The 12,258-nt window shown below is 36.3% G+C and overlaps 1 protein-coding gene across 2 annotated transcripts; it reads left to right on the forward strand.

Moving 5' to 3' along the window:
• The first annotated feature begins 789 nt into the window (after positions 1 to 789).
• LOC131070832 (uncharacterized) lies at positions 790 to 12,015 on the forward strand. Of its 2 annotated transcripts, XM_058006501.2 has the most exons (8): positions 795 to 1,224; positions 3,383 to 3,737; positions 4,125 to 4,724; positions 5,040 to 5,096; positions 5,260 to 5,409; positions 11,038 to 11,171; positions 11,471 to 11,552; positions 11,674 to 11,811. In XM_058006501.2, the coding sequence occupies exons 1-7, from the start codon at positions 1,146 to 1,148 to the stop codon at positions 11,545 to 11,547; spliced, it is 1,452 nt and encodes a 483-aa protein (XP_057862484.2). In that variant the 5' UTR covers positions 795 to 1,145; the 3' UTR covers positions 11,548 to 11,552; positions 11,674 to 11,811. The 2 variants fall into 2 exon arrangements, with proteins under 2 accessions (XP_057862482.2, XP_057862484.2); XM_058006499.2 differs by lacking the exon at positions 11,038 to 11,171 and having other exon boundaries at positions 790 to 1,224; positions 11,674 to 12,015.
• Positions 12,016 to 12,258: the final 243 nt, after the last annotated feature.

Consider the following 12,258-nt stretch of genomic DNA (forward strand, 5'->3'; position numbering starts at 1 on the left):
ATAGATTAATATTGTTGAGGGCAAGATCACCTTACATAACACAAATTCCACTTACGAACATTTTGACGACTAATTTATATCTGAAATATTTGTTGAACCAGATTCATATATATATATTCCTAGATTAATCTATATTTACATTATACATGTATTTGAATAACCTTCTTTACAATTATAAAATTGCCACTACTACATACACACTCCCATGGTCGAGAAGGGAATGAGTTCACGTATATCTCCTCAACCCAACACCACAAGGGAAATTAATTTTATAACAATTTGGGTGTTGACTTCTTTCCACTCATAAAAAACCATTTGACTCTCTTTTCAATATTATTCAGCCAATCTCCCTCTTTTGTTGTGCTTCTCTTCATTAAATTTGTGCTCAATAAGTCAGCATATCTAAATTAAAGGAGCACTTATGCAGATGCTTAGAACCATATTTTAATAGTTTGGCACATTTTACCATATTCTTCTAAGATTACTGTAATTATAACCGTTCAAAGTGAAGTATTGACTTTCTTTTGTCTATTCTCAGATTAAGGACTGTGCTACAAATCTAGTATATTTTATAGATTCTGTAACCTTATTGTTTTTCATATAAATATTTTGATTTTTAATAAATTTTTAAAAAATGGATTGGAAACTGTGATTCTGCACTTCCCAATTAATACTGTTGCACTTTACTGTATTGTCATGTGAAGCAGAGGAAAGTAGCTTGCCTTTTAATCATGCTAAAAAGAAAAGCATGAAGTCACCTGCCACCCAGAATTGAATCAACACTTAATTTACAAGATGAGACAAATCCCAATCCTCATGGCAATCCCAACTCCTTGATAACGACAAACCACCCAAATAAACAAACGAGGAAGCCAATTGAATCTGGTCTTGAAATTTGTAGCTCATGTTCAACACTTAAATGCACTAAATGAAAATGATATATTAGGAGCTCAGTCCATTTCAGTAGTTTAAGGGCCACATCTTTCTTTTCTTTTTTCTTTCTTTTTTACTGGTATTCTTGTATCTAACATCTTGCACCCAATTCATCACCTTCATTTCGTCATAACAGATCTGCATTGATTTCAGTTTCAACACAGAGTGCTAGACGTTGAACTCTATAGACATATTGGTAAGGACTTAATAGTATGATGACTAGATTTCTGCTACTTTGGGTGTTCCTAATTTCTTCAGCAGTACTGATTTCTTCTGCAACTCTGCCACAAGGTACTGCCAATCCCTCTGTTTTTTTAAAGACATTATAAATTGCATGGTACATTGTGCCAAATTGCAATATGTTTGAAATCTATTATAGATTATATGGGAAGCCATGAACCCAGCCGTAAGTTTTCAATCTTCATAACCTATCTTTCACAAATTTCGGTCGAGTTATTCCCAGGACCCCTTAGCTTGCTAAACAGGAGAAAGAACGGATTAGGAGTTAGTAATAAGGCGTTAAGTTTACATTTGTGCGAGTTCTATGTCTTTTGCAGTCGAGCACCCTTTCTCAGATACAAAATTCTAATTTCTTTTGCTTAAAATGTCCTGAAATATATCTGTTGTTAAATTGCATGTTTGGGGGTTTTCTACGGGGGATGTACAGCTGAATGCTTTCCATTACATTACAATTTATTTTCTTGTTGTCTACCCATCCCGCGAAAAACACTTTTACTTTGATTTTGCAGCTGCACTTATCAAAACATTTTTTTTTGGGGGGGGGGAGATCTATCTCTAACAATAGCTGATCCTAAATTTATATGAAGATTCAAACTACGAATATATGCTTAGAAATAATTATTTCTTCCCTTTGATCTGATGGAAAGATAGAACATTCACTGCGGTTCCATGAAACAGTTTCAAAACATAGCTTGGCAGAAAGCGTTTGAGCGCTAGATTTTATGTATTGAGAAAGGGAGGCCCATAAATTACCCAAATAAAAAAAGTAGAAACCCTATTCCTTAGATGTGTGAGGGAGGATGTATATAGCGAGTAATAAGATCATGATCCAGTAATGCCGAAATTGTTTACAGACCTCCAATAGAGGTTAAAAAGTTATTGTTGTGGAATCAAAAGAGTGGGAGGAAGAGGAATAATCAATAATGTTCATATTTGTGCTATAGGAAAACTGTACAAAAAACACATGGTTATTGGGCCAATAGGTTTCAAGATAAAGAAGCAAATGGGAGATAAGAAGCCTAGTAAGTCTTAAGACATTTGTGATGGCTTTGTGTAACTGTCTGGTATTTGGAAATCAAATGAAATACATATGAGCTTCCTCAAAGGATTTGTTTGTTTCTGTATATTCTGTCAGTTGATGTCTATTAAGAAACCAGAGCTAACCGAAAGTTTCCTAGAAACAATAAGTTTCCTAAACTGAATGTTAATAAGAAATGATTCAAAGCTTATAACTTCCTAGACATTTTGGACACACCCAAGTTTGTAGGTTTTGAGATGGGTTTTTTTCGCTAGATATAAACAGTAATCTATATATGCATTGAACAAAGTTCCATTGCTGCTGGAATAATTATGTACCGTATCTTGTATAATACTGTCTTCACCTTGTTCACAATATCTGCTTTCTTTCTGAGGCCATTTATTGGTTCTTTAAGAGTGCAAAAGTGCTTTGCACCATCACAGTCTCCTCATCCTAAACTATCTGCTTTTCTACCATATGTTGGCCTTGTGCTGTTTATGTTCTTGCTTTTGCACATTTTCGATCTGGACCTTAGATCCACTTCCTGATCAAATATCACTGATGAGCTTCATGGTCATTTTGTTTTGGTTTAATTATAATAGGATGTGTGGTGCTGGTAAGATTAAAAGACCTTTTCGTATACTTATCACATGTTTGTTCTACTTTCTTTGAGATTTGAAAAGTTTGTACAAAGTTTGAAATCAGAGTCTAATCTTGCTTTTATTTCTGCAAATTGTGTGCAACTCTTCTCTGCCAAGCCAAGAACCTTAATTGAAAGTGTTATTTTATGTTTTTTCCCCGCCTTTATTAATTTTACGTTCTTCAGGTTGAGCTTGATTTCAAATTATATCAAAATGGTATATTGGAACATAAAAACTCTAAAGTAAAAGCAATAGATACAAAATTGAAAATGAGATGGTTGTCAGGAGATTGATAGCCTTGTATTCTGCAAGATTCATTGATATAATTAGTGAAATCAGAGGATTTTGTCGCAATAGTAGCTAGATATTTTTGAGGAACAAAATCCTCAACTGGTTTAAAACAAGCTTGAATTTTTTTGTTAACACTCACTTCCGCATTAACCACAAGGCAAGGGGATCCACAAAGCAGACAAGCACCTCTAAGAAACATTAGTAATGGAGAGGATGCTAAGCCTTATGACATATGCTGATAACTATATTGCTTGTGTAGCTTCTGAACAGGGTCCAGCTCCAGCACCTTACCCTGGAAATATTGGTTCAGGGGCACCTGCAACTATTTCAAGTGTTCCAAGTCCTTCATATGCTCCCTCTGCACATGCACCTGCTTTGACAAGCACCTTGGAAGATTCGCTCATTATTTCCCCATCACCTTCTACAAGCTCTTCACTTGCAAGTGAGTTTTTCTCAGCACCTGAACCTTCTCCTGAGGAAGTATTTCCAACTACAGAGATACCTGAAGAATCTGGGTCAAAGAATGTTAAATGGTGTGCAGTAGGGGATGAATTTGTTAATTGCCAGTACTATACAAGTCTTTTGACGCCGGTGGATGACTATACCTGGAATTGGTATGTCATGCATCTGAACTGATTTTTATTTTTATTTTAGATCACATATTTGGCTCAGCACATGGCAATCATAATCTGTGGCATTATTTCTCTCCTACTGTATCATGTACTATGTAGGCATATTCATATTCTACTTTCTTTATCCAAGTATTTATCATTTGGGATGTAGTCCATTTTCAGGTTTCCTTTCATTAATGCTTTGTGCACAGTTGTTTCTAATGTAGGGTAACTTTCCCGTTGTACTTTTATCTGTTAAAATTTAAAAATGAATGTACCCTTTGATTGGCATTGACCTACTTTTGGTCATTTATGGACTTCAATGCTCTCTTTCTTGCTTTCTTTGGTCATTTATAGACAATAATGCTCTCTTTCTTACTTTCTTTGCAGTGTATCAAGGAAGACAACCTTTGAGTGTTTGGAAGCAATAAACAACAAGGAAGCAGACCTCATCTCCCTTGATTCAGGCCTAGGATACATTGCTTTTATGAACTACTCTATGAAGGCTATAATGGCTGAAGAGTACTGCTATCAAGATACTTCATATGATGCTGTTGCCATTGTCGAGAAAAAAATGTGTAATAGGAAAGGAGATTTGAGCTTGAAAGATTTCAAGGGCAAGAAATCTTGCCATGGAAACTATTTGACAGCAGCTGGATGGAACTATCCAGTTAACTATATTTTGAGCTCCATTTTACAAAATCCATCTGAAAATATTTTTTCTACAAGAACAGATGAAGATCTGATGTCCAGTTTTTTCTCTGCATCCTGTGCCCCCTCAGAATTAGAAGGAAGAGGTTTGTGCAGTGCTTGTGGTAATAAAAGCACATGTTCTGTAGACAAGACATACTCTGGGCATTCAGGAGCTTTCCGGTGTCTTGTAGAGGAAATTGGAGATATTGCATTCTTAAAGGCTGATACTGCCCTATTATATTCTTCAGAAGGCAAGAATAATCAATCCTGGTCAACAAAATCAGTCACTGATTTCATGTGAGTACAGAACAAGCATAGTACATGAAAATGTGATTAAGTATGTTCTTTTAATAATTCTTGCCAACCTTTTTTGAAACATAAATCTGAGAACAACTGTGTTCAGTCTTCTGAAATAGTTGTTTAACGTCAAAGAAGATCAGCACCCCTATTATATTCTGTGATCTGATCTATCCTAGAAGAGATGTCTAGAAGGTGGACCGAAAATGTTGATAAAGTGGGTTGAACACAGCTGTTTCTAGATGTATGTTTTGAAAATGAGTACCCATTTAAAATGAACTCAAAATTATGACTAAACTTGTAATTGAAACTTAGGTACCTCTGTCCACACGGAGGTTGCAGGGCTATCAATGGCTTTCCTGGGGATTGCAAGTAAGTTTGTATGGTTTGATACCATTTTTTGTTTTTTGAAACCAAAAAAGTGAAAATGCTCTATTATAAAATATTCTTGACCTTAGTGTTACAGCTACATTTGACAGTGCTAGACGAAGGTTAAATACCGAAGTTTTTTTACTTAAATTTTGAACATTTTCAGATTTGGTTCAGTTCCAGCAAATACAATAATGACGAGGAACTCTCTTCCACATTCAAAGAAATTGGCTATTGTGCATACATTATTAAATGCAAGTTGGACAGATGTCCTATATAGTGGCAAGAATTGGGCTGATCATCTGCTTTCTTCCAGGTATTTCCCCAACATCAAATGTGAAAGCTACTGTGAACTAGATAACATGGTCCATTTTGTCAACGTTTTGTTGTTTCATTCTCTCTCTCACACACACATAGTGGTAGGTAGAACTTATAGAAACCATGCACACACCTGAATTGAAGAACTCAAAACAATCTGAATATTCTAACTGTTAAGGTGGGAAGATGGCTCCACATAAAGGACAACGTGGCAGCTGTTTACTTTCAACCCACCCAAACTTCTCAAGATTCAGCTTGATCAAAATATTATGCCTGGTTTGTCTGATGGTGGATGTTGCAGTGTTGTTAAAACTTTAAAAAAAAGCAAGAAGTTAAAATCCAGCTCTTAGATGGTTAAATTTATTGAAATCTTAAAGCAATATTATGACTACAATTGGTGAATCTGCTAAAAGCTCCTTCTTTTTGAGATCTCGGTAGTTAAGTTCAGGAATTCAGTTAATCGTAGGAAGGTGCATGTGGTCTAACGGAGAAGTGGTGAATGGTTTCTTCCTTGCTAGTGATGGTCATGGAGATTGGGTAACTACCGCATGTAATTTGGATCCCATGTGATATTTGATGGACAATGCTCCATATTGCTGGAATTCAAATGTGCTATAAGTGGAAGTAAATTGCAAGTAAGAAACTCAGAGCCAGGAAAAAAACCATTAATCTGTAGATCCAAAAAGAATATTTAGAACTATAGCACAATTTTATTAACCTGAATGTTTTGTACATAATATTGACTTGAAAGAAACTAATTACCGCTTGTACTCTCTCCTCATAGAGAAACACATCTTTATGCAGCTATCTACGATAGGAAATTAAGAGACATTGATGAAAGATAGAATGATTCATTTTCGAATAGTTATTAACAAATAGGCTTTTAGTTGAATATGGTTCAAAAGCAAGTATGGAAGCTCAAACTTCGTAGTTTTGGTCATTTAATAAGTTTGTTGCATTCACCATGTAGCAAACTTCCAATTTGTTCTTTTAAACATTAAAATGGCTTTCCAGACACAAACTGATGCAGAAAGGCAGCAGTTCAAGGAGGAAAGAAACATCCACCGTATTGCAGTATGCCAGAAAAGATCAGTAATTTATTACATTTACAGATAGAAAGGATTTACCTAAGTCTCATCTTCCTCCCTCAGATTCACCAGAATCTGCCCACAAGCCTGAGCAGTACCTAAATTATAGACCTCATTTTTTGGTGTGACAACACCACTACTAGAACATAGCATGTACATGAACAACTGTACTCAAAGGGTCTGAGCGGTTACAAGCAACCCCAACAACATAGGAGAAACAATCGATTAGCCCTTGGTTCAAAGGACCCAATTTATATCATTGTCCCCTTTCCAAAATTTTGAACGTCCTAGTTCAAAGCTAATTTATCGTGAAAAGAAACTTCAAGAAAAGCTAAAACACTAAGAAACTTAAGAAATCAATCATTACATTTTTCTTTTATGCAAGATAGCTTCTATTCCAGGATGCTACTGCATCAAGCATCTAGGTAAGAGTTTAGGTTAGATGGTGGAGCGATCCTTTTGGCTTGGAAAGCCAAATCATGATGTTCCCTTCCACCAAATTAGATATCAAAACCTCTTTTCTTCAAGTTGCTTGGACTCTTGGCCTTTCTTTTATTATTTGATATATCTGATTGGAGAGGAATTGTTGGATCTTTCAAGATGTACTGTTGGGGCCCCACCACTTGTGGCGGAAAATTCTCCACTCTTTGGGAGAAACTATTCGGCAAAATGTGACTTGATGGAGGCTGTGGATTTTGGCGATGTTATTTGCTACAACCGTCTCCATCTTCCTCCTCCGCAAGGCCAACTCATGAGAAATAGATGCAGACACCCTCTTCGAAAGATAAATAGGGTGGGGAGGTGGTGTCCTCCACGGGGCATTTTGAAAATCAACACGGACGGGTCTTCTCAGAGAAATCCTGGCCATGCTAGAATTGGTGGACTTGGTAGAGGTAGCTTGGGGACTGTTCAATTTATTTTTCTGTTTATAAAGAGCATCATACTAATAATCTGATGGAGGCTATTGCTATTTTATATTTTGTGGAGCATGTTTGTGCTCTTGGATGGAGCAAGCTCATTTGTGAATCCGATTCGCAGGTGGTGGTGCATTTATTGACTCAACAGCATTCTGCGGATGTTAGCTGGCAGTTAGTTTTGGTTGTTAACTAGATTCTTAATTTGTGTGCTTCTTTGGATTTTGTTACTTTCACACATATCCCTAGGGAGTGGAACGGAGTAGCGGATTGTCTAACCAAATGGGCTTTTGATCAAATGCAAAACTGGAATATTGTGGCTAAGGTTCAATTACCCCTGGGTTTGTCTCAACAGTTAGATCACTTAGTGGAACTTGATAGGGCTGTTCGATGCCCCTGCTTTGTATTTCTTCTTGTTTGAATAAATTTTAACCCCTCTTTTATTTAACATCTTTTCTTATTTCACTCCTGGCCTCTTTTTGCATAAGAAATCCTTCTCCTCTACCAATTGGTTCTCTTCCTCTTTTTCCAGCTCTTTGAAAGCTTAGTGGTCCTTTCCCAATGAAAATCATCGTGGCTCTTTGCATCACTCATACCATCTTCTATTATTCTGCACATTAACTATTTAAAATAAAACCTCTCATATGAGTTTCCTTGTTCTCTATGTTATGGCATTTACGCATGCTTTTTAATTCATCTTTTGTGAGGAAGTCTTTGTTTCTTGGCTTGCATGATGCTATTCATAAGACAACACCTTTTTTTGCTTTGTCCTCTGTTGTATGTGCTTGCTTTTTCCCTAAGTCACTCTCGTCCCTTCTCTAAGAGTGATGTTTTGTACTCTTTTTTCATCAATAACAAGATTCTCTAGACATTCCTCTCATTGTTTCTGGCTGGTTGTGTTCTCTACAATTGATAGTACTTCATCACAAATGGGGCTTTCAAAAACCCACATCTATGTTGTAGCTTCTTCTTTAATGTGGACTACTTCCACCACTGCAACATCTTGGGCCACCTTGTGTGATATGCTACATTTCTCTTCATTGTACTCTTCCAACTCTTCTCTTCATGTATTTTAATTTTTAATACATTCCCTTTCCTTGAGGTAACACAATTCGATAACTTCATCCCACTTATCATCTTTTTCTTCATCCCATTCATCCATCTTTGTTCTTTGAATCTCTTGGAATATCACATTTAAGGGTCTTCTATCCACTAATAATTTTGCCAACTCTTAAAGGATTTAATCTTTCCTTGTTCTAACAGTTCTATCCATTGGCTAATCTTTGACTCTATGACTTTCCTCTCTGAACATAACTCTTGCTTACAAGGTGAGCATCCTCACCAGTTTTTTTCACCTTCTCACAACTCTTCAATGCCTTTGTTGTAGATTTCTTTTTCTTTTCTTTCTTGATATTGCATATCTCATATTCCTCCAACATCCACCATAATACCTCCAGCTCATACCTTAATTTTACAACTGCTTTTGTTGATCTTCTGTTTTGTTTTGCTGCTTCTTTTCTCTTATTCTTTTCAATATAGTTATCCTGTTCATTATATTATGGCAAAACTCCATCTTTGCATACTCAACCATAACTAGAGCTGCAACTCTCTTCTTTTCCCTTCAAGATGGACGATCTATTGACCATGTATCAACAATTTATTGCTATCCTTCATCCATTTGCGAAAATAAACACAAATTTGAAATGTAGACCCGCAAGTTAATACTCCACAGGCCAATATGAAATGACTTCAATTCTCAGCAAACTTTAGCTGAGGTAGCTACACTTAACAACACTGATACCAACAAACTATTATAAAAACATTCATTCAAATAGTTAGATTTTTCTTCATATAGCCAGAAGTTAGAACTATCCACGCCGCAACATCCAGTCAATGATCACCGTGTGACAAGCAATGCTCAAACATGATAACCCGAAAACACTAGTAGTCAATCTCAACTTGGAGTACCAATGACCCCACCAAATATTACAGCACTTAGAACAACCTAAGTGCCCCTCCACTGGTCGGCTGAGTCACCAAATCGTTTGCAGTGTGCACCTCTTAACTGCGGAGCAACCCTAGAAGTTACATGGGTCGTGTTAATAGAGTGCTACACAGGAGCCTTTGAGTTAACTACATCATAGAGCAGGTAGATTGAGACCTGAAAGAAGTCCCCCAACAATGATCTCCATAACTTGGGTTCCCATTGGCGACTTGAGGTCCTGCATAGTCACAATGAGGTTGGGGACGACCAACTGGCCACCGATACGGAAAATAATGATTCAGTGAGTAGCTTCTAAACATTGAATCGGTATTGAGGCGTTGAAATAGTTGCAACAAATTATTATTGGCCCTTCCCTACCATTCACTGTCCTGTGAAGTGTGAACCCTCTTCAACTGAACACACACAATGCTCAGGGCTGCTCTCATTCCTCTTTCAGTGCTATTTTTTGGTCGCTCTCATAAACTGTGCACTCTATGTATCAGTGTGAAGGGAATTAATAGACAACTTCAAAGGGAATATAGAAAACAGAGACTAGTACTGCTATATAGCACAATGGCTCACAGGCATAGGAACGATTTGGTCTGATACCAAACTGATGCAGAGCATCAGATAAATATTAATGAATTATATATTCTTCAACAAAAGCCAGCAGGAGGGAGGAAAGAAACATCCACTGTATCACAGTATGCCAGAAAATATCAGTAATTTATTATATTTATAGACAGGAAGGATTTAAATAAGTATCATCTGCCTCTCCTGGACTCTCCCCACTAAACCTGAGCTCTACCTTAATTATAGACTTCATTGTTTGGCATGACAACACCACTACTGACCCCTCAACTTACTTACACTAACTCTTTAAAATAGCATGCCCGTGAAGAACCTTACCCAAAGAGTATGAGTGGTTACAATTACAAACAACCCCAATAAGATAGGAGAAAATCAATTAGACCCTGGTTCAGAGGAATCAGTTTACATCACAAACATTCAGATGAAATTGGTTTGCGGCTCTGCACCACCTATTTGTTGATCAAATCCTTAAATGTTTTCTAGAATTGGAAGTTTCTAGATCTAGATTCAGACTCCTTTAACCCTGTCCAGAGATGTTACATGTGGCCCCTCAATATTGGTTATGTGATTAATATTTTAATTGCACTTATTAGATATTCTTCTACTTACCATGAGTTACTTCTGCTAAACGTAATAAAAAAATAAAGTTGAAAAAAATCATTATACATCAATATTATAGCAGTCAAGTAAATGATATTTACCTCACAGCGAACCTACCCTGAAATAAACTGATTGGTGGTGGTGTTAAGCAGGATTTGCATGAATTGCTATTACTATTAGTCCATGATCTTTCTGGGGGTCGACAACTTGCTATTGTGACCTTGAACTTTAAATAACTTTGTGATGTGCACACCCAACGAAAAATACATACCAGATTTTAAAATGGAGAGTGGCAGGAAATGACTCTTCCTTATTTATTTTTGAAACCTATTAAGCATTCAGCCTGATTCATTTCTACACATTCAAATATTTTGCTTAAAGTAAGTACATATCTTTCCTGGGTAATTTCTATATGGATTGCAACTGACCATCTAGTAATCTCCATGCAGCACACAAGGTTTAAGAGAAGTGAAGGAGTTGACAAGATCTTACCTGGGAGTATCTGCTCATGTGTCTCAGACTATAGAAAACCTTAATGATAACAATGTTGAAAAGATAAATGATACAAATACCCCTCTCCAAGGTACATACCACGGTGTCATTTTTATGACTTTATTTTGCTATTGGGTATTTTCTACTTTTCCTGTTTTTCCTGGATATTTTACGACTTTTATTTTGCTATTGTTTTTTTCATCGATGTTTTTTTTAAAACACTATATAATAACTGCAAAATTTCTTTTTGATTCGGTGCTTATGAAATAAAAAAAGTTAGATTTAAAAAAAGAAAAATCCCCGTCACAGTGATCGTTGAAGCACCCAAACATGTAAACAGGGTCGAAGACTGAAACATTTAAAAAAATATTTTTTTCTTTGCTTGAGCAGATTCTTCAGCGGCATTCGCCACATGTCATCATTTATGGATCCTTGCTGCTCTTATATCAATATATATTGCCTTCTAGTTGATGTAAGCTTACATGGGCCTTCACGCATCTTTTATCAGTTTGTTTCCTTTCGATTTTGATCAGTAATTATACTATATCGAGTGATCTGCTCTGACTTGAATACCATGGCAATTGATGCTACAGGATGGCTTCATTTTTTACATGTTTCTATGGCATTTCATGGAGCTCTTTTGTACAAGGAAATCATGGGGGGATATTAAGATGTCTGTGATCTCACATGTTTTGAACATTTTGGGAGCTGATTAATTGTGGCATTTTACCCATTACAAGCCACACCATTTTGATCTTTAAGCTGCTACAAAAGAGTCCTGGCCTTGAAAGAAGCTGCATTGCATTAACTGATTAACACAAGTGTAGCTTCTCGCTTCTCAGTGAGCTGTTAATATAAAAATGTAAAAGACTATGCATTTATGGGCCAATGTTTGAACTTTGAACATCAATTTTGAATCTTACTGCTCTTGAAGACTGAGGTGTTCATAATTGTAAGTTTCTTTTCCTAAAGAAAGCTTTAAATCCAAAATCTTTAAGTTAAAAAAGTCTAAAGTCTATCTGACAAATCACTAATAGAACCTCGATGAGTCACAAATCTCATCTAGATAAATCACTTCCATGCTGATGAAGGAAAGTGCTCACTCAAAATGTTACAATATCTTTTATACAAGTTATTGGGTATGTGCATCAAGAGGGTGAACAATTTAGTAGTCATTA

This window comes from Cryptomeria japonica, chromosome 11 (genome assembly GCF_030272615.1).
Source record: "Cryptomeria japonica chromosome 11, Sugi_1.0, whole genome shotgun sequence".
Classification (NCBI taxonomy): domain Eukaryota; kingdom Viridiplantae; phylum Streptophyta; class Pinopsida; order Cupressales; family Cupressaceae; genus Cryptomeria; species Cryptomeria japonica.

What these genes read in the sequence shown, in the direction of transcription:
- LOC131070832 (XM_058006501.2), top strand. Translation starts at nt 1,146, where the DNA reads ATGATGACTAGATTTCTGCTACTTTGGGTGTTCCTAATTTCTTCAGCA. An exon ending in TTCTGCAACTCTGCCACAAG is followed by an intron (nt 1,225 to 3,382) that starts GTACTGCCAATC and finishes TTGCTTGTGTAG; the next exon opens with CTTCTGAACAGGGTCCAGCT. An exon ending in TACAAATACCCCTCTCCAAG is followed by an intron (nt 11,172 to 11,470) that starts GTACATACCACG and finishes TTGCTTGAGCAG; the next exon opens with ATTCTTCAGCGGCATTCGCC.